We start from the raw sequence: 27,496 nt of genomic DNA, 5'->3' as shown, positions 1-27,496 counted from the left end.
GGCAGCGGGGGCAGGGTTTGGGGGAGGCGGAGAAACAGCCCCTGGCCCCCCTTTACATGGGGGGCTCGCTGCAGAGGACAATCTCCAGGTCCTTGCGGTAGAGCTTCCCCGCTTCAGCCAAGGACATGACGCTCTTTCTGTAGGTGGTGAGCTGTTGGATATTCATTTCCTAGGAGACACAGGGAGAGAGTAAGAGCCCCTCACTGGATGGCTCCAGCGGAGGGTCCCATCTGCTCATTCACAAACACATCCGCCAGAACCTTTCTCTTCTCCCCACCCAGCAACCATGGGCTTTGGAGTCAGAAAGCCCTGCATTAAACCCTCTCTCTCTTACTGGCTGCATTGCTTTGGGGAAAGTATTCATCTTTTCTGACTTTCAGCTCAGCTGCCTCATCCGTAAAATGGGTTCATTAACAAGGTCTGCCTCACTGAGGTGTTAGGATGGTTAGCTGAGGGATGAACTCGAACAATGCCTAGCACAGCCCCTGACACAGCGTGCCCTCCAAAATCGGCTAGTCCCTATCTCTGCATGACTTGTATCAAGTCCCCGGCTCCCTGGGCCTCCCGTACTCCTCATGGGTCCTTGAAGGTGAGGAAGAGAACACAGGGGAAGCTCCCTGGTCTTGCCTGCCCACCCCAAGGACCATACTTTCCTCAACTTCACCCATTTAAAGAAGGAATCCTAACTCCTGCCTCCCCAGCAGCAAGGCTCACCTGCCTACTTACTGTTCAGTGGCTTCTGTGGCCCTTCAGAGGCCATGAGGACAGGTGACCCACAGACATATGGCCACTGTCTCATGTAAAATGGAGGCCAACATTAAACAGAACATCAGTACCTAATATGCCTTGTGTTGAATACATGCTTTACAATAATTGATTTGGATACAAATAACCAATAGGTCTGAAATACAGCAAAGCCATCCATCACTTATACTATCTTTTTGTCTCCCTTCCTCTCTCCCTTGCTCACACACTCCCTCCCTCCCCCGCTCCTTCCCTCCTCTCTTCTTGTCTTGAAATTGTTGGCAGATCTTCCTTCCTTCCTTCCTCCCTCCCTCCCTCCCTTCCTTCCTTCCACCACCCCTTTCAGGGTGATGGTCTTTATCTCCTTTCAGCTAATGAAAAAACTGAAGCATAAAAACTATGGTATTTGTTAGAGGACTGGACCAACTCTACAGCCACAAATACCCTTAGTTTCCTGAGTCCCGAAGTCTATCTAATTCTTTGCCTGGCTCACCTGCCCTCAGTCACCTCTCTTTTTGGTGCTCAGAGGTCGGTCCTTTACTGTGTCTCAGGACATCCCCCCATGTTACTGATTCCGGGTTTTGTGCCACCACACACCCTGGAAGCACTGTGTGAGCGTCGCTAGCTTTGCGGAGCATCTTCCCTGAAGCTGGGAAGTCCCTGGAAATATCACCTAGTTGTGATACTATCTACCATTCAAATTAGGAGCCAGGGAGGGGACCCCATATATCAACCCAGAGCTGGAGAACCGCCCGCCCTGACTCACTGTGGCATCAAGACTCTTAGCAGCAGGAAGGGAGAGCGCTGCTCACTTTCTACGTCTAGAAGTTCTGCTGGAAGCTGAAGAAGGCTTTACTGAGCTGCGGTGGCCTCAGGAGTGGTGAGAAATACTGAGGTTTGATCTCACCAGCCTGTCCCTCAGGAGCCTCAAACATGAATCAGCTCAGAATCCGTATCAGAGACCTCGCACCATCCAAACGGCAAGTGCATCTGCCATGGGTGTTCACAGCAAACGGCCGGCCGCTCCCTTCCCAGCATGGGTGCTGCTGTCCCAGTCCCCTGGCTCCCTCTCCTGGCTCAGGCTCTCCATACCCCGCGGCTACCTCCTGAGCTTGGTACAGGTGGAAGACTCCCAGGTAAACAACTCTATTAATATCCTTGTTCTCCACCCTTCCGAGTTGCTTCCTAACCCCAACACCTGACTGTTTTTGTTTCCACATCTCGAGTGAACCTGTGTGGCCACAGGAGTGGTATTTTGTGGTAATTAGGAAAGAACCTAGGGGCGCCTGCGTGGCTCAGTTGGGTTAAGCGTCTGCCTTCAGCTCAGGTCATGATCCCGGGGGTTCTGGGATCGAGCCCAATGTCAGGCTCCTAGCTCATCAGGGAGTCTGCTTCTCCCTCTGCCCGTCCCCCCCGCCACCGCCCCGCTTGTACTCTCTTTGTCTCTCTCTCACAAATAAATAAAATCTTAAAAAAAAAAAAGAAAGAAAGAGCGAGCCTAGTTAGGTGATGAGCAGAAAATTCAGGTCACTCCCAAGATCTAATGCTTGCCTTCAGGGTCGAACAACTTCAGGTGTTGAGCAGGGCCATAGGGAAAATAATGATGCCTCGTTAATACAATTATAGTTAAAGATATTTTCCACTAAGATGCCCAACACTCCTTGGACACATTAAGGGCGCATAAATAATTTTCTCCTAGAGTTTGGTGCCAGGAAAGAGTCTGCTGAATTCAGATACCTGGTGAAGACCTCCTTCTTCCTAAGAAGTATGTGCTTACTTGTAATTTATTTTCTGCCTCTTTCAAAAAGTACTTGTACATAACAAAAAATAAATAAATGTGGGATGAAAGAAATGAAGAATGATATTCAGGACGAAGATGAAGTGGTCAGAAAGCAAGCAGCTGGAAGGGGAGACAGACTCAGGGGCTGCAGTGAATTTTGTCCCCTGAAACTGAGCAGTAAATTTAGCTTGTGCCTGGCAGCCAAGGTGGTTAGACAACGCGAGGAAGTATGGAGTGTTCATCATCTCATTAAAGAAAACAGCAAAACCATTTGCTCAGAGAAAGGCATTTTCCAGGAGGTGAAGGAAGGCGGCTACAAAGACAGCAGTGGGCTCCTGGTCCCCCTGCCGCCCCCGACCCTGGCCTCCTGATGAGCCCGCCCATGCCTGCGGTCTATCCTGGAAGCAACGCCACCCAGGGAAAGTAATAGTTCGGTTCTCTGTCTTTTGCCTTTTCTTTGAGGGGAACAAATGCTTCCGTGGCTCATCTTAGCCTCTTGCCCACCTCCAGACCCTGCATTTATTTTTTATTTTTTATTTTCTTTTAAGATTTTATCCGTTCATTTGAGAGAGAGAGAGAGGGAGAGAGCATGCATGCACAGGCTGGGGGGAGAGGCAGAGAGAAAGATCTTCACCCCCCACCAGCCCCTTCTTTCCCAAATCTCTCCTTTTAAAAAAAAATTTAAATTCAGTTAATTAACATATAACATATTATTAGTTTCAGAGGTTCTCCCAAATCTCTCCTTGTGGGAAAAGTCTTTTCGGGTGGCGGTCAGGTTCTCAGTGCTTCACCGTCGTATCACTCCAGAGAGCCAACAGGGGGAACACCCCCGAGGAGCTGTTGAGGGGTGAACAGATAAAAGGTGGTGGACACGAACACTGGAATATTACTCGGCCTTAAAAAGGAAGGACGTCGGCATTGCTACAACATGGGTGAACCCAGAGGACATTATGCTCAGCGAGGTAGGCCCATCACAGAAAGACAAGCCCTGGATGCCACCGTTTTGGAGGTGCCTAGAGCGGCTGGGGGCCGGGGACCGGGGGAATGGAGAGTGGTTGTTTACTGGACGAAGAGTTTCGGTTTTGCAAGAGGAAGAGTGTTCTGGACGTCGTGGTGGTGATGGCTACACAACAACAGGGATGTATTGAATACTGCTGAAGTGCACGCTCAAAAAATGGTTAAGATGGTCAACTTTGTGCTAAGTGTATTTTACTGCAGTTAAAAGAAACATCAGCCAATCAACCAAGCATCCAACCAGAAACGAAACAACAGCCCCCAAACTGCGCTGCCTAGTTATGGGTGATCAGAGGAGAGCAAAATGCACCCCATGTTCCTTTCCCCCCTCCCTCAGGAGCCTCTCTCCTGCCCCAGGGCCACCTCCCTAGGCCTCAGGGCTCAGTTGCTTACCTTCTTGTTTTTCTCATACAGGTCCTTCAGGAGGGCATCCAGCTCATTCTCATCGATGTAGCCGCTGCCGTCCTGGTGGTGGGGAGCAGGGGCAGCACAGAGCTCTAGAATCAGGCCCCATCACCCCTGACCTGGCCTCCCGATTCCCCCAACTCATCCCAGGGAGCCTGCAGAGTGTGACCTTCCCTCTACTCTGCAGGTGTTCACACCGTGTGGTGTTAAAATAACACCTAACTGCTGACTTCCCCAGCTGAGGCAGGAACGGGACACTTGAGGGCAAATGTGCGTCCCGGTGTTTTTCATTTGCATTGAAAATATAAACGAGGTTCCAGAAGCATTTAGCTAACTCCCTAAGATGTCAGGATGAACATAGGGGCTATTTAAAGCTTACCCCCCATGCTTTGGTTATAAGGGAGACTATTGGAGTCACACAGGTGGGGGCAGCAAAGGAAGGGGTGACGGGCGGTAAGGGGGTCCTCTCCCTCCCAACTTCCTAGCAAAACACTTGGCTCCGATGTGAAATTACGAGCTGGCGGCAAGGGAGCAGTACTGAGCTCCTCCTTACTCCGAAGGACAAAGCGGAGCCATGTGGCTGGGGGCTCCCCTGCTTTTCCCTCCCACGCTGTCCTCCCTCTTACCTTGTCGTAAAATGTGAAGATTGCGTTGAACTCCTCTGAGGTCAGCTTCATGCCCTGTAAGGCCCGAGGTATTAAAGAGAGAAGCAAAAGCCTGGGTGTGTGTGTGTGCATGCGTGTGCATGTCTGTGCATGCACATGTATGTGTGCGTGTATGCACGTGTGTACAAGTGAGCGAGCACGTGTGCCTGCGTGTGTGTGAGCGAGCGTGTGCACGCATGTGTGCACACCTGTGTGCTGGAGGGCGGACAGGAGGGTGGCAGAGTGAAGTGCGTGGGGATGAGGGAAGGGAGGAAGTGAAGAAAAGCAGAGGCTCTTTTACCTGAAATTTAAGCAGGAAGTTTTCCTGTACAGGCAAGAGTCTGGAAAGGAAGTGTTAGAGCAGAGCTTAGGAGACAGGGCAGAGGCCAGAAAAACGGGGACGTGGGGGGATGTGGAGGCAGCACCCGCAATTCTGGAAACCGTCTCTGAGCACGGAGGAACTTGTGGCAAGTTCTACAAGGAGGGAGGTGGACACACTGAGGTGCTGACACTCTCTAGCTTGGTCTTGAGCTTCATGACACCTGACCCGTCACTTTCCCCCCACCGACTGGTCTTTGAGCCAGGGAGGGTGGCAGGAACGGTCTTCAGAAGTCCTGGGAAAAGTGACCCTGGGGTGGGCTCAGGCACTTACCGGGACATCTCCGAGAGGCCCAGCTTGCCATCCCCGTTCAAGTCGAACATCCGTAGCTGTTGGGGACAGACAGAGGTGCCTGGGTGATTTGCTTTCACCTCTCCTGGGGGACCTTGACCTGCCATCCCTTGTACTGAAGAGGAAGGGAGATGGGTGGGTGTGCTCTGCCCCCTCTGAGGTCACCTGGAGGCCAGAGACCAGCATGGTCTAAATGGGTCCCTGATCCTCTCTCCCTTTCTCGGGGCGAGGGCCCCAGAAGCATGGCCGGCCAGCAGCAAAGGCCCACCTTCTCCAAGCCCATCCTCTCCCAGAGCTGGGGAGGTTGTCATGGAAACAGATGCTCCCAGTCTCTCTTAGCTCAGTGAGGATCTCAGACAGAGGGGGTGTGGGGCCAGAGACCCAGCATCCCTTTTGTCAGCTGCCACTGGGAGTCACCTCACCGGGGCCTGAAGACTCAGCCAACAAAAGACCCTGGAGACCCAGAATCCCACTGGCTTGGGGCCCGAGTTCTGTGCCTCTGGAGGGGGGAGGGACACTTTTGCCCACTCACTATGGTTTGGGTGTATTCTTGCAGCTTGGGTTCATCATATGGCCGGTTCGCCTTCTTCAGCAGGTCAGACAGAAATCCCTAGAACACAAAAGGTCTCTTCAGAGCTCCTGACTCAGTCAGTCCCTCCCTTGTACTTGTTCCTTCATTCAGTCAACATTGCTTTCCGAGGTCTACCATTTGTATGACTTACATCCCTCCTAATTCCCTAATCCCTAATGCTTGGGGAATGACCATGAAGGCCTGGAGGTAGCTCCTGGATACAACTTCAGCCCCTAAGAGAGGTGGTGGAAACTGGCTCTGGCACCTCAGAGAGCCCAGGACACAGGGCTAAGCAGTGCCTGGGGATCCCTAGTTCCAGAGGAATGGTGGGGTAGATGTACAGGCCAGGAGGCCAATCTGCTGGAATCGCCTTGAAGGTGTCTGTCCTGGGCACTGATGTGCGAAGGAGTGTAGTCTGGTCCAACTCCCTGGCCCTGCGGCTCCGTGTTACTCATTCACATGGCCGTCCTGAACATGTCCACCGATTCAGAGCTGGGCTTAAGTGTTCCTGAGCAGACCATAAACCCATGTTCCTCACCCAACATCTCCTCCCTCCCCAGGTTCCACCGCTCTGGCCTCAGTCCCATTCTCTGTGCCTTCCATACCCTCCCCAAGGCCCATCCTACCTTGAGCTCGTTGGCTTCAATGTAGCCACTTCTGTCTGTGTCATACTTCCGCCAAGCCTGCAATGGGAACGCCAACCTATTTGCAAAGACCTGTCAACATCTATAGGCCTCCTTCCAATTCCCTTTAATGGACCAGGTTGGGTCTTGATGTTCAAGAATATTACCGGGGGATGGGGGCATGGAGATGGTCTAGCCCAGTCCCTTCCATGTCACAGATGAAGAAATGGGGGCAAGTGTCTTGGCCCAGGTCACACAGAGAAAGAAAAAAAAACTGCTGGGACGATGTCTCCCTACTCTAACTGGCCTGGGTCTCTTTTTGGATCATTTTGTAACTAGGGTTATGGTTTTCTTTTCTTTTTTTGGACAGGGTTATGGTTTTCTAAGGTGCTAGCCAAGCAACTTCTAGCACTAGGATCTGGTGGATCCGATTTTTGCTGTGGGTATACAGCAAGTTCTTTTACTGCTCTGGAGGTTTCTCATTCTCTGAGTAGGGCCAGGGCCAAGGGTAAGAACCTTCTGGAAGGGGCAGACATAGGCTTTGGTTCCTCGTCACTGTACTCCCTCGTCCATTCCTCCATCATGGTGCACACGGCATCCACGTCTGAAGGGGAGCAGAATTGGTAGTGTTGTCAGCTTGTTTAGGCTATCCCAGGGCGACTCCCCATCTTTGTGATAAAAAGCGTTCCTTTTTCTCTTTTTTTAAGGAAACCACTCCTCTCCCTGCTCAATCCAAAGGGCCCCATTTCCGCAGATCTTTGATCTATGTTGGTGCCTTTCAAGGCTTCTTCCCTTGACTTTTCCTCTCTTGTCCCTCAGCTCCGAAGTGCACACTGCACACGGGTGATGCCTGGTTTACTGAGAATCAGCAAGCACTAATTATTTTGCCAAACTTGGATTCCCTGCATCCCCTCCTTTCTCCATGTCATGTCTCCCTTTTATTGTCTGGAGGCTGAGTTTATAGATATACGAGGATCTTTTTTCCATACCAGCAAGCAAGGCCGTGTAATTCTCATGGGATTGTGGTGGCTCAGGAGATTTGGTAGTACTTTTTTTTTTGGATCCTGATTTTTTAAAAAGTTATGAGACATGAGCAAATCCCAGCAAAAGGGTAGATGTATACCACAGACAACTTGGATAGATGATATTTGATCAGGGGACTGTCTTTTCTCTGGGGGAAAAAATGCATTGGTTCCATCCAAATATTCCTTCCTGTGCCCAGAAAACCTGCCCTTGAGAAAGTACTAATATGTGCAGATTTACAAATATGACTTCACCAACGAACTGCATGTACTTAGTGCCTTAGAATTTAGTTCATCTGAGTCTTGACTGGGAAAAAAGGCAGATACCCCCTAAGTTGCCTAAAAGGAGGGTAACCTGGGTGTGCCTGGGTGGCTCAGTTGGTTGAGCATCTGCCTTTGGCTCAGGTCATGATCCCAGGGTCTTGGAATCGAGTTCTGCATTGGGCTCCATGCTCAGCGGGAAGTCTGCTTCTCCCTCTCCCTCTGCCACACCCCCTGCTTGTGTTCCCTCTCTCTCTCTCTGACAAATAAATAAATAAAATCTTTTTTTTTAAAAAAAGGAGGGTAACCTGAAGGGACCCCAGTCCACTCAGAGCAAAGCATTGCTTTGCTTTTTGCTTTTCTTTTGGGAGAGATCCTCCCAGCGGGTCTGACCTCCCTCCCTCCCTGGCCCCGCCCCCACCCCCCAGACACTCCCTGCTCACTTCTCTTCCCGCCAGCACTTTGTGCTTCTCCATCAGTGGGTCATTCTCTTCCCATTCAAGGAAAAGAGTTCAAGGGACCTGGGCTTTGTGAAATCTCAAAGAAATCCTGAGGCATCGCTAAAATTAGAAATTACAATGTTGTGCTTAGCAGTGGGACGGAGCTAGCCTTTCAGGGAGGCACAGGGACCAATTCATGTTTCCAGCTGATAAAAATGGAACAAATGGCCAACCCCAGGGGGGTGGTGCTGTGGGATGGTGGGGTCTCGGGAAACTCGGTTGGGGCTGTTGGCTCAGCAGTTATACTGTAGATGAAAGGATAAAGACAGATAAGAATATGGAATCATGTCAACGACACAGAGAGAAACCACTAATGACTTTGAGAGAGGGGGACAGAGACAGAGAAAGGTATTTTTTGCTTCTCTTTAAGCATTTCCAGCCCCCCCCCCCCACCGCAAACTATTGTCATCCCCATTTTCCAGATCAGAGGTGGGATAGAGGCCAATTTTTGGCTGCCTCCCTGCCCATCAGGGAGGGAGCCATCAGGCATAACGCTCCCTTTTCTACAGACAGAAAAATCGACTCTCACAAAAGCAGTACTCTGACAAGGAGATGCAGAGCTTCCCCACACCCCCTGCCCCCCTCCCCCCCCCGCAAGACAGGCAAGAGAAGGACTAAGAACAGAATCCAGAATGTCAATGACCAGCTTATGGAATCTTGCCATCTTGAAAAGCCTGGGGAAAATCCTTTAAAGCACCATAAAATTAAATCCATATCTGATGCTTAGGCAAGCTGCCGCTTAAAAAATGACTTTTCTGCCCTGAGAATCGGTTCTTTCTAACCAACTTTCTACCCACGTAGGGAACTCCATGCCATGTGGGTTTCTGGGCTAACTATTAGTTTTAGGCAGTAAATCACGGAGAGGGGATTACCGGTGTCTGGACATGGATTTAACATGAGGAATGGCAACTCAAGTCAAGTTGAAGGCCAGTCATTATCAGAGCAGACAGTGTGTGGGGGGTATCGGTTAAGTTTCCCTCCGAGGGACACATACATTGAACAGCGAGGGTGCAGAGTCCAGAAAAATATCAAGAAATAATTGGTACTTTGCTGGGTATCAGGATTAGTCATGTATTTGGTTGAGTCATATGGAATTTCCAATATTTATAAATAAAAAATGGTCAAATATTAGTGATTTCACATGGTTTCATCTATCGTTGACTATTACTAAAAAAAAATATGTGAGTTTGGATGGTCTGTTTCACTTGAGGATTTCAAAGAATGTCTGTTGCACAGATCTATTTTAAAGGCGGGCACTGACGTGTAGACCATAGTTAAGAATCAGAACTGGAAGATACTGCAAACTGGAATCCCCCCGCCCCCCACCCGAGCTTTTTCAGCTTTGGGATGGCACATAAATCCATGCTCCCCACACATGCTCCTTGGAGCCCTGACTTCAAGGGACACTAATGTTATTGAGAACACAGTACGTGAGATCTGGAAGCCAAATGACGTGAAACAGATCTCTTCACTGCAGGATTTCTCAGAGACTGTAAGATGCAAATGTCCATGACCAATTCCCGAAGGGGAGGTAAGTGTGTACATGGCATCTCCCAAATGTACTTGCCCACATTTACTTCTCACTGTATCCTGCATGCTTTGACGTGCACATATCATTTGGGGATTTTGCTGAAATGTAGATTTCTGCGTGGATCAGGGACTCTGCGTTTCTCACACGCACTCAGGTGATGGTGATGCTGATGGCATTGGTCCAGGGACCATGCGCTGAGTCATGGAGTTCTAAGGGGTTTAGCATCGCCCAGGGGACCACTCCCAGGCATTGGGGTGGGCCTGGCTCTGAACATGGGAGAAAGGCAGCGCCTTGGCCTCACCTCCATAAACTCGGTGCTGGAGCCCACGTGCTGCCTAAAGCACAGAAGGAAGTTCTCCTCCGTTGGCAGGATCTGCGCCAGCTGTGGGGGCCAGAGAGCGACAGAGATGTTAGAGGGCTCTGCCAGGGAGCAGAGCAGACTTTCCTGGAGGGAGGATGGTGAATGGCCAGCGGCAAGGTAGCGTGGGAGCTGCATTTTGCTTTTCTTCCTGAGAACAGCCCTTCAAAAGGGAAGAAGGATGTTCTGAGAAGTATATCTGGGTCGCCCCACATCTTAGGTGTGAGCAGCTTGAGGGACAGACAGTGGTGCCACTTTAAAAATGCAAGTATCCCGTCTTCAAAAGAATACTTAATAGATGATTCCATCTATATAAAATTCTAAAAAATGCAAACGAATCTGAGATGGGTGGTTGCTTGGGATTTTTAACGGTGATGGAAATGCTGTATCTTGATCGTGGTGGTAATTACATGGCTGTGCGGAACGCCAGAACTTGGCTCTTCCAATCAGTGCAGCTTATTGTACGTAAATTATCCCTCAACAAATCTGATTTTTTAGACAATGCAAAAATACCCTAGTTCAGCAAACACGGCTGGCTGTCCCGGACATACTTTGCTCCCAGCTTCCTTGGTCACAGGCAAATCCCGATAGGTCAGAGTCAGCTAAATGTGCCAATCCTGTTTCCCTTGCCAGGGATTGGCTTATGAACAGGCATGTGACCTAGTTCTGGCCAATGAGGTGTGAGGGGAGGTCTGCTAAAAGTACTCCTGGGAAAGGTTTCCTTGCTCCCAGGAGGGGCCAAATGAGATGGATCCTTCCTGCATCTGAACATGGGTGTATCCGGATGTGATGGCTGAAACAGTAGCCCAGCCTGAGGATGAAGCTATTTTGGGGGGCAGAGAGCTGCGGAGAAGCAGGGATGGGGGCCTGGCCTCCTTCATCTGGAGCCAACCCTTCCCATGGCTCGTCTCATTAGGAGCCTCTCATGGTTTAAGCCAGGAGTAGGTAAACAATGGGCCATGAGCCAAATCTGGCCCAATGCCTGTTTCTGTAAATGAACTTGTCTTGGAACGTGGCCATGCCCATTCATTTTTATACTGTCTATGGCTGCTTTTGTGTCGCAGTGGCAGAGTTGAAAGAATTGTGACAAAAACTATATGGCCTCCAGATCCTAAAACATTTACCATCATCTGGATCTTTCCAGAAAAGAGTCTGGTGACCCCTGGTTTAAGCCCATTTGAGTCAGGATTTTCTGAGACTTGCAGCTTAGACATCTATGCTCTTGGTGCCCTTCCCAGGTCCCCCCTTAGCTAGGCTGGTGGGCCATCCCTCACGCCATGAAGGACACCTGCTAATGGCTCAGAGCTGCCCTCCAACAAACCACCGCTGCCCCAGCCCCGCCACCTCCCTGACCTGGAGGGGGCAGCCTGTATCCTACGACTGACTGAAGTGGGGGTACAAAGGACCACCCCATCCCTTGCCCCAAGGTGAGACCAACTCTGGTTGGTCTCTGTCTCAGTCTGCTTCCGGGGCACTGCCCTGAGGCAGCATCCCACCCAATCCACCCTGGGAGGAGCTATGCCCTCATTCCTGTGCTGCCACCATTATGCCTGAGCCCTGGACCACACATCACAAACTGATGGCCACAGGCATTTGGTTAGGCTGGCACACACATGCCTATGTACTGTGTATGTGTGTGTGTACATAAGTTGTTTAATTAAACAAGGAAGCCATTAAACGGAGGTGGGCTTAACGCCTTAGTAGCCTCTGTGAGCAAACCCAAACTGAAACCGAACAGCCAACAAGCTGCTCCCAAATAATGCAGCCACTCAAGCTCCAGCCAATCAAGTAATTTCCTTGCTCTGCTCCCCCCCTTCTCTATGACAATCTTTGCCCAGCTACTGCTGGTGGAGTTTTCCTAGCCACCTCTGGTTTGGCACTGCCCCATTCCAACCAATTTTAGCTCAGATACACTCTTTAAATTTTTAATATGCCTCTATTTCTGTTTTAGCAATATGTATTTCTGCAAACATAAACGTGTGTGTATTTATATTAGATCTATAGGATATGTGCTATATATGTAAATTAGATGTTTAAAAATTAATTAAGTAATTAAAACTGTCGCCTTCGGATGCCTTTCGGTGGGGCACGAACTCTCTTGTTCTCCAGCTGTCATGCTCCTTCCTCTCTTAAGCTGGGATCCTCACCCATTTGCAGTAGCTGCTGGGACCGTGAGAGCACGTCTTAGACCTGTCTTAGGCCAATGTTTGTGGCTTCTTTCCTCGTGAGGCACAGAAAAAGTCCCGCCTGTTCTCGTTGGTCAGCCTAAGTGCTGGAGGTGGCATGGGGGCTTCCAGACCACCCCCCATTTAGAGGCCCAGAAGGACACCTGTGCTTGGCGGAGTAGCTCTTAGCCAGGATGGTAGGACTCACCTCAGCCATTTCAATTTTGCCGTCCGAGTTCTTGTCATACTTCTGCATGAACTCCTTCATCTTCTCCCCAAAGTTGTCACTCTTTGACATCTGAGGAAAGACAGAGGGGGGCTGACTGGGCTGCCGGGCCCCATGGGAACCACGGATCTCTCACCTGCTTGGTGTGGTAGTGGAGCGAATCATTCTGTACCCCAAATCTGCAGGCACGGAACCAGGCCGGGCCAATGCTCTGAGTGGTCAGGGCTGCACTCTTCTCCTTCCCAAGATCCCTCCAAGCCCAAGCGATCTCTCCTTTGAGGCTCGGTCACATGAGGACATATACCCCACCCCCACGCAATTCATGCAATCAAACATACCCTCTGCCTTTGAGAACAGGATTAAACCACAGCTGTATCAGAAGGACGAGGACTTATTCCCATCACTCAGATTTGAGAACTGAGGCCCCAACATTTTACCAAGGCAACTTCTCATACAAGCCAACTCATTCCACAAGGAATATACTAGCACTACCCTAGAGCAAGGTAAATCGCACATTTTCTTCTCTCAGGTCTAAAGGCAATTCATGACATTTTTCACCCTGATTTTATGCCAGGAGGAAGGTGAGGAGAAAGTCTTCATAAAGCTGAGGGGTAATTTCAATTATCCTTTAGATTATTGTGACTACTCCAAAGACAGACAACTTCAAAATCTCCTTTAGCCCATCACTGCCTACCTTAAATATAAGGCTCTCCCAAATTCTCCAATCTTAGCCTGTTTTGGGTGCTGCTGAATAATTCTATGCATTAACGGGCTCTTCCTCATCCCTCACCAATGCTCACTCTGCTTGAGCAGCTGAGGCCTCTTCTTGACTTCTCTGATGACTTCTGGGTGGGTTGGGGGCTTCCTCGGATTGGGCCCAGGAGAATTCTACCCATTCTTCAGGTTAGAGTCTTTTCTGTATACCCTTCTACTGCTTTCTACCTGGGAACCGGCTTTAATTTGCCACGATTTATTCATCAGTATTTATTGCCTTACATTTATAAGTGTGCACGGAATGTTCCTAGGCCCCTATCACAGATGGGGTCAGCCGGTTTAGCTTTCACAGCAGCCCCAGTGAGGTGAGTCGCCTGTCCCTTCTACACTTCAATGCAGGCTGAGGTGAAGGGTCTTCTCCCGAGGTGACCAGCCAGTGTAGCTAGAATTGGAACTCGTGGTACCTGCTTCCAAGGCCAATATTCCTTCTGCCCTATAACAGCTGCTCTGAACACCAGTCCCAGATGGTGTCAGTTGAGATGGTTGTTGACAGACTTGAGAGTCACCCCTGAAGCCATCTGAGGAAGGGAGTGACTAAGATTTCAGACTAGAAGCACTTCATCAAAACCCATTCCTCCGCCTACCCCAGGATCCCAGAATCAGTTTTGAAGCCTGGGTTTTCTGTGATGCAGGCTTCTTCTTCTTTTTTTTTTTTTTTTTAAGTTTTTACTTGACACAGAGAGAGAGGGAACACAAGCAGTGGGAGCAGGAGAGGGAGAAGCAGGCTGCCCGCGGAGCAGGGAGCCCGATGTGGGGCTCGATCCCAGGACCCTGGGATCACGACCTGAGCCAAAGGCAGACGCCCAACAACTGAGCCACCCAGGCGCCCCGATGCAGTCTTCTTTATCCTAGTAATGAGGGGTCATAGGGGGACAGTTGATAAACCCATGAATCATCACCATCGCCTAAGCCCATGGACGGACCTCCCCTCGCTGGGGCACTCTGCTGGGCTCTGGACCAGGAGCTTACCGGTGGATTTGTGACTCATCTCCCAAACTGCCCCATGAAGACTTGCTAAGAAGCAGCAGACTGGCCAGCAGACATGCAGCTGGGGAGAGTGGGGAGACCCCCAAAGGACCAGCGGGAGCTAGGGGTGGTAATGGGTCTGTGTATCTTTGAGAACTAGACGTGGGAATCCCAATAAACTAGCTCCAATTACCTCAGCTTTTCAGTATTTCAGACAGTCCTCCCAAGGCTTTAGTGAATTCATAGTGCCAGCTCATGACTACAGGCCCCACAATGACTCTGCCCTGAAGGGACTGGGACGTGATTTGGAGTCGCTTCAGGCAGGCTGAGAAAGGCAGTCTGACACCACCACAAATGAGGCCAGTCCGTACTGTGTGGTTCAGATGCTGGTTTGGAGCAATCCTGTGTTCATCTTGGTCCTTGCTGAGGATTCCAGATTCTGTTAGTCTAGAACAGTAGTTCTCCGGTGGGGATTATTCTGTGCCCCCCACAGGGGACATTTGGTGATTTCTCGAGACATTTTTGATTGTCACAACTTCGAGGGGATGCTCCTGGCATCTCATGGGGAGTCCCAGTGATGCTGTTATGTATCCTACAATGCACAGGACAGCCCCCCCACGACGAAGAATTATCCAGCCCTGTCAGTAGTGCTGAGGCTGAAAAACTTCAGTCTAGAATAAAGACACTTCAAACCCCTGAGGCATACAATTGAGTCAGGAACCCCCTGAGAATCTTAGATAGGCTCTGGACTATTCCTTAGCGCAAAAAAAAAAAAAAAAAAAAGCTTTTATACACATATACACAGACACAAAGCTTTGCAGTTTTGGGAGGGTTCAGTAACCCCTGGTATCCATTCATGAACACCCCTCAATCCCAGACACCCAAAGATATTGCAGGAAGGTTCTCTTTTTAAGGGATTATTCCAACTGAAAAAAATCCTTACACATAAAAACTTGGAAGGTCAAGACCAGAGATGTCAGGCTGGCTTAGGAGATGCATAACTTGGGGACAGACAATGCTGACCAAAGCCACGATCAGGATGATAGAAAAATCAAACAATGGGACAGAGTACTGGGCTTACCATGCCAGAGCCTTTTCTTGCCTTCTCCAGCTCTTGGAAAAAGTTTTCTAGCTCTTTACCTTCAATGTACCCATTTCCTGTGAAGAAAGCAAAGAAAAAAAAAAAGAAAGCAATTGACCTCAGAGCTGAATAGTAAGACTGATGGGGGGTTGGTGAGGGGATGGGGAAGTCAGGGGCTTCATGGAGAACTCCTCCCTGGTCAACAAGCAGGTGTCTGGGTTGGCCTCGGACTGTGCAGCGTTAGGGATGCAGATCCTGCTCTCAACCGTACAGCTGCAAGATTAGTAACCATGTGTCTTTGAGGTATACTTTCAGTAGTCAGAGAACGCTGGGAGGGACCGGCATCTGGGCCAAGCTGGTAGAAGTGGGCCGAGCCGGAACTGTCTGCAACTGGCTGGGCAAGCAGCAGGAGTGAGAATCCACCAGGCGACAACAGGTCATCAGCATCTGGGCTTGTCAGCAGGTGGCAGGCCCTGGTCACAGGAGTGAATGAGGCCGAGACAGAATTTGGGTCTCTGGAGTGGGAGGGTATACTGCGTTGAAGAGTAACCCCCTCACCCCCCCAAACCCATGACCACCTAGAATCTCAGAATGTGACCTCACTTGGAAATAGGGTAATTATAATTAGTTAAGATGAGGCCATGGTAGATTAGGGTAGACCCTAATCCAGTGACTTGTGTCCTTATAGGAAGGCCATGTGGAGACACATAGAGACACACAGGGAAGAAGACTATGTAAAGACAGGGACCAAGACTGGAGTGATGTATCTCCAAGCTAAGGAGTGCCATGCTTTGCTGGCAACCACTAGGAGCTCGGAGAGAGGCACAGAAGGACTGTCCCCGAGAGCCTCCAGAAGGAAGCATGCTGCCCACACCTCAGTTTTGGACTTCCAGCCTCCAGAACGGTAAGAGAAAAAACCCTCTGTTGTTTTAAGCCACCCGGTCGGTGGTACTTTGTTACAGCAGCTCTGGGGAGCTAGAAAAGAAAGAAAGGCGGAGTGTCTGTCCTTTGGGCTGGGGTCACCCGAGAGTGTAGGTCACCAGGATTATGCAGAGGGGAGGCGATCCGCTGCAGGGCCATGAAGAGAGGAGGCCATGAGGTTTGTGGACACAGAGTAAAACCCTGTTCTGCTCACTCACCGCCTGTAGGACTTTGGAAAAGTCATTTAACCCGTGTCAGCTGCAAAGTGAGTTTTGACACGTGTGTAGAGCCCACCAAGCCCCCCATTATGAGGGGACTGTCAATGTGGCTTTTATTCCAGTTCAGTGACCAGAATCTGAGGAAAAGATGGAACAAGTTGGGGTGAAAAGTGCAAAGATCAGGACCGGGCCCCAAGGTCAGCGCCTGACTTTGAAGAGCACATAAGTGGTGAGAGGCCCTTTAGGTTCTCGAGTCTTGAACCCAGAAGGCCTAGAGACTGGGTGAGCTGAGCCCATGGCCAAGGTCACTAGTCCCTGCTGTGATTGAGAGGAGGCATTTCTGGGTGGGAAATCAGACAGGCCGAAGACAGTGCTCCTCACACTCCCCCAAACTGGAATCTCCTGGGATCGTTAAAAAAAAAATGGATGTCTGGCTCCCACCCCCAGACATGCTGATGTAATTGGTTTGGGGTGTGAACTAAGCATCATGATTTTTTTTTTTTGGAAAGCTCCCCAGGTGATTTCCATGTGCAGCAAGTTAGGAAACCACTGGCCTAAAGTTTCAAATCTGATGTAAAACGATTGAGCAAGGTTCCTATAAAGAATGGTCAGTCACCTGGTAGCTTTCTTCAAGGGCAGATGGAATTGCAAATGAAACAAAGAAAATAAAAAAGGAGTATTTATCCTGGCCCTTGGGGGTGGGATGGGGTGGGGTGGGGGTGGGGGTTCTTCCCACCCTCTCCCCTGCTGGCATCCCCTGAGAATTTTCAATTCCCAATAAATAACCATGGAGGCGCCCCCTAGTGGAAAAGATGCTACACTAAACATGCATGGAGGATCCCGGCAGATAAATGATGTAGTTTTGTCTGCAGGGAAAAGATGTGATTGTATTTAGGGGGTGGGGGAAGGGGACTTGAGCTCCCTTTTTTCCCCTGGCATAGAGTGGTCATCGTTCTTGGGACAGTTGGAATTTCGCGAGCGTGTGTCTAATGGCCCGTGAGGCCAGCTGGAGAGGGGGCGTGAGAGGCAAGGCCAAGGGTTTTCTAGGCAAAAGGCAGTCTAGCTGCTGATGCCTCTGAGTTGAAGGAACAAGTACTTTTTCTCTTCCTCATCAGTCTCTGCAGTGATCTGGAAGGATGGGTTTCAGCTCTGACCGGCACGCCTCACCATCCTGAGAGCCGGCCCTGCTATGGAGGGGGGTGCGGGCGGGTTACCCATACTTCTTGCAGAAGTACCCACACCCACTTCTTGTTCTGCCTCTATTACTCACTGGTTTGCTCTGGGATGCCACCTCTCCAGACCTGTTTCCTCACCCATAAAACAGGGATAATGACGGTGCCTTCCTCCTACGTTTGGCAGTGAAGACCCCCATGGGGGTAAAAACACATGGAACGTGCTGGCCCACAGTAAGCCTCCAAAATGCCAGTGGTCATTACCACCACGACTGGTGTTTCTGCCGGCTGCCCAGGCTGGGGAACACCTTGATCTTGGGCCGCTTGCTTTAGGCCGAGAAGATTTGGGGTGCAGGAAGAGGCCAAAGCAGGTGCGGCCAGCGCTGAGCCATGTCCCATTGAGCAATATGAACGGGAAGAAGAAAAGTACAGGGGCGCCTGGGTGGCTCAGTCGTTAAGCGTCTGCCTTCGGCTCAGGTCATGGTCCCAGGGTCCTGGGATTGAGCCCCACGTTGGGCTCCCTGCTCAGCAGGAAGCCTGCTTTTCCCTGTCCCACTCTCCCTGCTTGTGTTCCCTCTCTCGCTGTCTCTCTCTCTGTCAAATAAATAAAATCTTAAAAAAAAAAGTAAGAGAAGTACAGACCTGTGGGACCCACTTTTTCCTTGGGGTTTCTCTGAAACTTACAAAGAATAAATGTACTTATGTTTATTCTTGTTCTGGAAAGGTTTTATGGTGGTTTAATAACCTCCAGAACCAGTCAGCCAGTGCCTTGCCCAGCAGGAGACATGGACACTTGTGAACATCAGGATACAACACTTTTAATTTTTCAAAGCATATTTGCTTCTTTCTTTGCTTCAGGAGATAATTTGAAACCTCACTATGTGTAAGGCCCTGTGTAGGTTGCCGTGGGAGGGGGGTATGACAATGTGCAAGATCGAGCTCCCGTCTTCCAAGTTGTCACACTCCTTCCAGACACACAGGATCATAACAGGGCAGAATAGAATCCTCTTCTTGTGACAAAGAAACTTGAGGCACAGAGAAGGTAAGCAGTCTGTTCAGGGACACACAGCAAGGCAGGACCAGAACTGGAGTATCCTAATTCCTGACCTAGGTTTTATTCATTCATTCACTCATTCATTCATTCAATATTTCTTGAGCATCCACTTTGTGCCTGCTGTGTGCTAGGCACCAGGTGTGTAAAAGTGAGCTAGACGGGGTCTGCCAGGATGGGGCTTTGTTCTAATGGGGTGGGGATGGGGCAGGGGCAGACAAACAGCAAGGAAAAGGAAAGATGATGTAATAGAACGGAGACAGGCTGCCAGGGCTACTTGACGGGGAGGGCAGGGAAGGCCTCTCTGAGAAGCCCCAGCTACTGGGCAGAGGAAGAGAAAGGGAAGAATAACAGCGGAGGCAGCGGGGAGGAGCCAGGAGAGTGCCACGGTAGAGGTCTCCTCCCTGAACCCACCTTGCACAGCCTGAGCAACCTTCTAGGAATCCCACCACCACTTCCTCTCCGTGCCCCCAACAAAGAGAGAAAAGGTGGCTCAATTCAACAAACCTATACCGTTGCAAGTAAACAACAGTTTGACTTTGTCCCCAGTGGTCAGGGAGCTATGGACAAGTCCTAGATATGGGCTTATTCCCCAGGAGCATTCATGGTCTAGTGGGGCAAAGCAGCCAAACAAGAACTACCAGGATCTACCAGCTGAAGGCGGAGGGAGAGGGGCAGAGATCGGATAGGGAGGCAGGGGCTGCAGGGCCCAGAAGGGGCAACCTCCTCACTGGGGAGAAAGGCCTTTGCCACTTGGTCTCCCTCAGGGCAACCCCCATCCACCCCCCAGCAGGCAGCTGCTATCCCCGGCTAGGGTGGAGGAGGATGGGTTGACCTACATCCTTCCAGGGCAGACTTCAGCACAAGACAAATGGATTGCTTTTTCTAGACCCTTGTATCAGGGTTTTGGGGCGACTGACCACCAAGCAAATCTCCTGTGGACGGGCATTGATAAGAATGTGGTTACCATAGCAACCGCCACTCCTTACCTTCCTATCAAACCACATCCTGAGAACATTAGGAAGAGGGGGCTGGGTGGGAGTCAGGGGCCCTGCATCTTCCCTTATTGTACTCTTGCTACTATTCTTTACCACCACTGTGCCTCAGTTTCCCCCAGTTGAAACTGAGACAACAGTACTTGGGGGCACCTGGGTGGCTCAGCTGAGTGTCTGATTTTGGCTCAGGTCAGGATATCAGGGTCCTCCGATTGAGCACCTTGTCTAGCTCCTTCTTCCTGCTCAGTGGGAAGTCTCCTTATCCCTCTCCCTCTGCTCCTCCCCGACCCCTCGTGCCTGCGCGCATGCGCTCTCTCTCTGTCTCGGATAACCAAAAAAAATCTTTAAAAAAAAGAAAGTGAGATACTTCTTTACAATTAAGCCTATCACAGACACCTGGAAAGCCTTGACCAAAGGATGCTCTGCCCCCCGTTGGAAAGAGGCCTACTTGTTTCTCACTGAGATTTCTGTGTACAGATTTTTCTAAGAGTTGAACAGGTAAGAGAAACCTGAGTAAGAGGTATAATTCTGCCACCAGCTCTGTGTCCATGTGACGTTGAGCAAGTCAATCTCTCTGAGCCTCCATTTCTTGATCTCTAAAATGGGTATAACTGTTTATGCCCTTTCTGCTTTATAGAGCTGTTGTGAGAGTCACACAAGGTATTATTGCGAGAGCATTCTGGAAAATGTAAAATCTCACATTTATGGAAAGCATCATTTTTTAACCTCTGTCCTCTGAACCAGTCCATGGCTTTAAACTCCTCAGCTTATTGTAGAGAGTACTGGTTTTCAGGCCAGGCTGTCTATTAGAGTCACCTGGGAAGCTTTTAAAACAATACTATTGTCTGGGCCTCGCCCCTAAAGCTTCTGATTTAATTGATGGGGTGGGGACTTCTTGTGGGCCTGTTTTCAAAGCTCTCTTGGTGATTCTAACGTGCAGTCGGGGTTAAGGACCTTTTTATGGTGAGTCTCAAGTGTTAAGGGATGCAAGAATTACCTGGGGATCTTATTAAAGTGGAGAGTCTAATTTAGCAGGTCTGGAGGATAAGGGCTTGCTGTTACAAGTGGGGTCTGTGGAACAACAGCATTGGAATTACCTGGGAGCTTGTTAGAAGTGCAGAATCCCAGACCTTACCCAAGAACTCCTGAGGCAGAAGCGCTGGGAGTGAGACCCCGAAATCTGTGTTTTCACAAGGCCTCCTACACATTCAAGTTTGAGAACTATGGGCCTAGCCTCAGCAGCACCCATCAGTCCGTGTTTCCCCGTGAGGCACAGGTTAGAGAAATCCAGGACAGGAGATGCCAAGTTTCAGACTTCCTCGTTAAGAAAGTGTTCCTGAGACCAAGCCACCTGGTTGTCTATCCAGAGTTCAGGTTTATGGAAAGGCAAATAGCCCTCTACCCTTGAAGCCTGAGCACCCTTCAGGACAGTCAAACCCCACCCGCTGGGGCCAGAAATTGGCTTCCTCCAATTCCGCCCTGATATTATTATTACTTTCTGGGGTGCGCACCATTTACAAGGAGCGCCCCCCTCCCTCCCTCATCTGCTCTCATCGCAGTACCCAGCTAGGTAAGTAGACAGGTGAGGATGCTGGAGAGGAGGAGTTTGAGGGGGAAAGAGATTAGTCACAGCCTACAGCGTGTGTACTGTTCATCCCGGGGACGACCTCCGCCCACACCTACATTTGTTGTGGCTTCTCTGTCGGTCAGATGGGCACGCGCACACGTACACACACACGTGCACTCCTGCACACTCTTCTCCGAGTGGCTTCCAGGGCTGAAAAAACCCAGAACGTTCAGATCTGACTTTTAGTCTGTGTTTCTGGGCCATGCTGCTTCTGGAACAGTGGTTCTGGAGCTGGGCTGGGTCCTCTGAGCCTGTGGACATCTGGCAGCCGAACGCTGGGCCGGTTCCCAGGCTTGGGGGAGGCCAGAAGGCTAGGGCAGATTGGACATCAGAGAGCCAAGGAGGAGTGGGGGGAGGGCCAGGCGAGGCCAGAGGGCCCAGATGGGCCCGGCTGGGCCCAGCTGGGCCAAGGAAGGCATGGCACGCCACGGGCCCGGAGAGCTGCCAGGAGAGGCACTATTTTCGAAGAGCTTCACACCTGCTCTAGTAATTCGGGCTCCCCAGGTGTTGGAAGAGATTTCCCTGAAGGGTCTTCTTAGCCCTGGAAACCTCCCTCAGGGCTTCAGCCAGGACAGCCACTTAAGTCTGGAGGGGAATAACCATGGTGAGCGGGCAGGGACGCAGGCTCCCTGGGCTGGTGGCTGCCCCTGGCGAGGCGGGCTCAAGCTGTCTTGTTTGTGAAAACTTGTCCCGGGCTGCCTCCCTGGGGAGCCCCAGCTCCTCACAGACACAGCGCCTCCTTGGCTGGTGCAATCATCCCCAGGGGCATGCTGCGGGGCCCAGGGCGCCCACAGAGGCCACCAGCTCAGGGCCACCCAGCACGCTGCAGACACACCAAAGGGCACTGTTAGCAAAGCATTTGGGGGTTTAGGGGTGAAAGCGGAGTGCGGGACTGATTCCTAGGGCTTACCCTGGGTGGGACAGGAGGCTCTCCCAAAGAACCCCACATCCTGCCATCACGACCCCCAAGCCCATCCTTTGCTGTCCCAGATGAGACACACAGACCCCACAGAGATTGGCGGACAGGGTTAAAAGACAGCTCTGACCTCGGCTCCCCACACCAGATCCCTCTGACTTTCTTGTGCCAAGAAGTGATGGTTTTTAGGAGTCCTATAATCATTTTAGGAATAGCACAGTAATACTACCTTGTACATGTTATAGTGTTTGTGTAAATAATTAATATATACCAGGTATTCTGGAACCGTGTTTGGGCAAGTCTTTTTTTTACTGTTCCAAGAGCCTCCACTTAGTATCCCAGTGCAAGCTGCCCAGACCTCTCTCCACCTCGGAGAAGCCCTATGGCTTCGCTCTCCTCCCCTCTCCCTGCAGGCATACTTGGCTGTGAAGCTCTGGGAGGCCTGCCTGGGTGCTCGGGTCTGACGGGTGTTAGTGGTGCATGGCTTGGGGGATGCTTCTGTTATTACCATTGGGGGTAGGAGGACAGCGGAGGGAAGACAGGGCAGGGCCTTCCTGTCAGTAATTTTCAAAGGCCTCAGGGCCCCCATGGATGGGGAACAAGGCTCACTCCCTGCAAGAGGCTTTGAGAACCCCCCGCGTCCCCAGGGCCATCTGGAGGCAGGCAAATGCCCAGAAGTCTGGGCAGATTCCCACACCTCCAGATATATATCTTTTTACATCGTTACTGTCTTGCAGATTCACCCAAGAAACATAAGCTCTTATAAAATTTTCAAACCCTCTGGAAATTAACTTAGTTAAAGCAAATGCCTTTTAATTTTTACCTCATCCCCTCTGTAGAGAGAACCACCATTTTCTATTCCCTATAACATGTGCTATCTTTCAAATATCTTCCAGCATTTGCGCTTCGTGAATAATGAAAATGGGTTCATACAGTAATAGTGTCCTGCTACCATTCAAAAAGTCTTAATAGTACATCTTGGACATTTTCCCACGTCAGTGGAAAAGCTCCACCTCACTCTGCTTGGTTGCATAATATTCCCCTGTAGAGATTGGTATAATTCATTTTTCTCCTCCCTGGTGAAGCACATTTCCCTTCAAATTTTCAGTATTCCCAAGAATTCGGTAATAGATGCCTTTGTTCATCTAACTTTTTGCACACGTAAGGGTATATCTATGTCAGAGAGATTCTGGGGGTGAGTGGCATTCCCTGTTTGGATCCAGGTGTCTGCTAGTCTCTGGGAGAGAACCCATCTTGTCCCTGTGATTTCAGTGGCTTCTCAAGGCTAAGGTGTTTTTCCCTTTTGAGCCACACCTTGGCTCTCCATGGAAATTCCTACTGGTCATCAGTGGAACAGGAACCCGATGGCCCGTCTGATCAGAACCACATGGACAGGCGAGTGTGGGCTCCGAGCTGGGCATCCCGTAGCTGCTTGGATCTTGCAGAGTGAGGACATTCCTGACAAAGAAGTGACCAGGCTACACTGGACAGGGACTCAGACATGGAGGGCCATGTAAGGGTCACTCTGAGCATGGAGGTGGTATGTGGGTCAGAGCGTGAGCTTGGCTACTGTCTTCTCTACCTCTGCCTTTGAGAGATGACATCTGAACCCTCCCAGATGCTTCACGCTGAGGGAGCATCCAGGGATGGAACAGGGCACTAGGAGATAGGATTCCTGGGTGCGGCCCCCCCCACTTTGCCGTGTGATCTTGTGAAAAGAACTTTGCCTCTTTGAGTCCCAGTTTCTCTCTCTCCAAACACCCACTCCTTCCTTTTTCCACAAGACTGATGAGGATTTTGAAAAGAATCTAACTCTTAGGGCAAAGTCACCGGAATGATGCTTCCTCCTGGTTAGGAAGGGGCTGAGTTAGGGTCAGAGCCCCCCGCCCCATCTCCACTCACTTTGGCATCCAGCTTCTCCTAGGGCTGCCTTGTCTTTGTTTCCTAGAGGGTCCAGGAGGAGTGGGGCAGTGGCTCCCTCCCCCAGGGGCTGTGCCTAACTGGGCTCCAGGGACCTGGAGGGCTGCAAAGGGGAGTCCTCCCAGAGCTCTTTAAGTTTGTAAGCGGCAGGGGGACTCGGTAGCAGGGAAAAAACCCCATGATGAACACAGAGCCAGAGTTAGTAAGGGGGAGGCCCAGATAGGGCAGGGATTGCCTCAGGGGAGCGGGGTGAGCTCCCCAGCAGCCTTTGGGTGTGCGGGAGGGCTTGGGTAGGGAAGTTACAGAGCAAAGCAGTCCACGGCCTAATTCTGGATCCTTCAGTAGAACTTCAGTTTGGCTGTATCCTCATTTTCCTAAATCACCTCTGTGCCATCTCTGGCACTGTAAGCCCCTTTGTCGTCTTTCTCTGTTAGGTCTGGGGCTCCTCCTTGGGGCCTCCCTGAGGCAGTAGCCGGAGAGGGCAATGCGGTGTCTGGTAGACAAGGAACCAAGAAGCAAGCACGGAGCTCCCCTTTCACATGGGAGCAGGAGGGAGCCAGAGGCTTTGCGGGTGTTTGTTGGACTCCCTCGTCTGGTGCTAACTTAGCTTTGCTCCAGCCAACAAAAGGACCCCTTTCTGAGATAAAGGAATGGCTCATCACCTCTGAGGATGGGGTTGGTAGAGGCTCTTCTGTGGACAAGTGGGAGGGAAACTGGTACCTATCGTCATGGAAAAACCCCTCTTCCAACCCAAACGCATGTCCCCAAACCAGGGAATAAACACTGGCCAGGAACCAGCCCCACTACTACCTTACTATATACAGCCTCAGAGAACTCGCCCCTTGTGCCTCTGTCCTCATCTGCACAAGGAGCACCTCGCCCAGCAGCCTCACAGGGACTCCAGAAGGTGCGACTGTGTTTGGAACGGTTTGAGGTCTCAGATAAATGTAAGGGTTTGCATGGTTATTGAGAGTGCTATTGGTTGTCCCCACGAGGATGGGGGCAAGTAGAAACTATGGAGTCCTCTGTTTATTATAGCTGACTCATCTGGCAGGAGGCTGGTTCTACCTCGGCCACTTGGTAACTCTCCTGCAATCATGCAAGTCTCTGGTGCAGATAAACTGGCAGAGGCATCCTTGGGGAAGGTGCACGTCATCTGGAATACTAAGAGGCTGCACCTTACAGCCCTTTCCACCAAGGCACTGTTATGGCACAAGCTGGGGATTGGAAGTACAACCCCTCTTTGTCCCCATTCTACGGATTTAGCAATCTACCCACCTCCTTCAGTACTTCGCGGGCAGATGACTGTCCCAACCTGGGTACCACCTGCCTGGCTCCCAACCAGCTTTCCCAGGTGGATCCAAGGGGACAAAACGCGACTCACTACCTTCCCTGGGCATTAACCCTTGCCTCTCCAAGCACTCTGGGCAGAGGGCCTCTGTTCAGCCACCGGCATGCCCTGTGGAAGCGAGGAAAGGAGGAGGCAAGAATTAAGTGAGCCACCCCTGATCCTCCCTCTGGTTCCCATCCCCCTCACTGTCACTCCCAGGACTAACACCCGACGCCACCACCCTGCCAGTGCTCTGAGATGCCTGAACCTTTGGGATGCCCATCCCAGCCAGGACCCCAGAGACGGGAATCGATCACTTCGTTTTTTTGGAGGGGTGCAGAAAACATCTCTAGCGATATCAGAAGCTCCTAACGGGGGGCCTCCCTTTATGCCTGAGTCAGACCATCATAGACTCTTGGAATGCCAGCCCTGGGAGGCACCTCCTAAGGTCATTCAGTCAGGCCCTCGATTTTTGGGTGAGTCAGTGTCTTGGTAGGCATTTAGGATTGTGCCTCCCTCCACCCAGAGATGTCACCCAAAGCACCCAGGACTATCAGCATGAGGGAATATGTCATGCTGGTCCCACAACCCGGCCCCCACCACACCCAATGCTGCTGTGTAGGGGACCCATTTGCCCAGGGAGGATGGGAAATGGGCAAAGGAAGCCCAAGGGATGTTCAGGGCCCCGAGGTCACTCTCCACTCTCGCTCCCAGCCAATTCGTCTGGGGAGGCCCAGGCTTTCCCTTCAGTATCCCCCAGCTCGCCCCAACCTCCAGGACAGTGGGGGGGGGCGGACTAAGCTGGTATTAAACAAAAGGAGAACCCCAAGAAAGAAGCGAGTGGGCTTTTGAGACCTGTGGCTGCAGCAGCTGAAGGCAGGCCATTACCTTGAAGAGAAAGGCAGGGAAGATAAGATGGCAGGGGGAGTCATGGGGAGCCTTGCCCGCCCAGGCCTCCTCTCTGGGAAAGCTCCCACTTGCCCAGAATGAGGCTGCAAAAGCTGGTGGGCTCTCTGCCGTCTACGTCAGAGAAGAAAAGTTGCTGACAGTTGTCACCTGAGCAGCGCGGGTGTCTCCCAGACTCCAGACCCCGACCTCAGCAGGCTTTGGGGCCCAAACACCCCCTGGGGCAAACGTACGCCTGCCCGCATCAGCGCTGTCCCCTTCCCCTCCACCGCAGGTTCCCTGGGGGCGAACGGGCGCAGAAGTTGAGAGATCTACTGACCGTCTGCGTCAAAGTGCTTCCAGATTTCCAGGAACTGGGACGCCGTCAGCTCGGCCAGGTGCAGGTAAGGGGGCTGCTGCTGCGGGCTAGCCATGGCGAGCGGCTCGGCTCGGAGACCTCAGGCGCACAGCGTTGTCCCCGCGCCCGGCTCCGCTCCCGCACTCGGCCAGGTCCTGCGCGCCACGCTGCCTTTATATACGGTCCGGAGGCTGCGTCCGCGCCCGGCCGCCGGCAGGGGGCGCGCGCGCTCAGAGAATCGGCCCGGGTGTCGGCGGGGCGGCGGCGGAGGCGCGGCGGTTCGGCCAGGGGCGCGGGGTGGGGCCGGGGCGGGGGGCATAGAGACCGCTTGGCGCGCGGGCAGGGAAGCAGAGGCCCCCCGCTGCGGAGGCGGGGGAGAGGTTGCTCTTGCCTCTCTCTGACCTTGAGTGCAGCCACCCCGTGTTGTTACTAGCGGGAGCAGTAGTAATAACAGTAGGAACAGCAACGCCACGAATAGTAATAATAATATAAGCCTGGCAAGTAATTAGCACCTGCACTTCGCGGTTCCCTAGGTCTCTCAGGCCTCCTCTCGTCCGACCCTTCCACAGCAGGAAGAACAGGGACCCCTTTTCTGAGGAGGGGACTTGAGACTAAAAAATGACGACATGACTTGCCCAGCAAAGAGGGGCCGAGCTAGAATTTGAACCCAGCGCTTTCCCATGCTCTCCTGGTCCCTCAGTGCAGCTCATACTTGGGGAGAAGCCAAGAGTTCTCAAGGCTTTGTTGGGGGGGGGTGCGGCTGGAATC

The 27,496-nt window shown here is 51.4% G+C and overlaps 1 protein-coding gene across 1 annotated transcript; it reads right to left on the bottom strand.

Moving 5' to 3' along the window:
• Positions 1-52: 52 nt before the first annotated feature.
• On the bottom strand, positions 53-26,826 carry CALB2 (calbindin 2). Its single transcript, XM_045890304.2, has 11 exons — positions 26,711-26,826; positions 15,336-15,412; positions 12,497-12,586; positions 10,067-10,147; positions 6,455-6,511; positions 5,790-5,867; positions 5,240-5,295; positions 4,889-4,928; positions 4,570-4,623; positions 3,932-4,003; positions 53-169 (listed from the first exon to the last, which is right to left on the bottom strand). Exons 1-11 carry the CDS (start codon positions 26,802-26,804, stop codon positions 53-55), a joined length of 816 nt encoding a protein of 271 aa, XP_045746260.1. The 5' UTR covers positions 26,805-26,826.
• Between the last annotated feature and the right edge of the window lie 670 nt (positions 26,827-27,496).

The sequence above is a fragment of the Mirounga angustirostris genome, unplaced genomic scaffold (assembly GCF_029215605.1).
Source record: "Mirounga angustirostris isolate CCGP_5_RB_7025 unplaced genomic scaffold, mMirAng1.0.hap1 SCAF_16, whole genome shotgun sequence".
Classification (NCBI taxonomy): domain Eukaryota; kingdom Metazoa; phylum Chordata; class Mammalia; order Carnivora; family Phocidae; genus Mirounga; species Mirounga angustirostris.
Note: the sequence above shows the minus strand (reverse complement) of the source record. Positions and strands in the feature narration are given on the sequence as shown.

Bases quoted from the DNA above. Each gene is read 5' to 3' on its own strand.
- CALB2 (XM_045890304.2), bottom strand. From the start codon at position 26,804: ATGGCTAGCCCGCAGCAGCAGCCCCCTTACCTGCACCTGGCCGAGCTG. The intron at 5,868-6,454 runs GTAGGATGGGCC...TTTGTGTTCTAG, and splicing joins TTGAAGCCAACGAGCTCAAG to GGATTTCTGTCTGACCTGCT. The intron at 170-3,931 runs GTAAGCAACTGA...TGTGTCTCCTAG, and splicing joins TGTATGAGAAAAACAAGAAG to GAAATGAATATCCAACAGCT.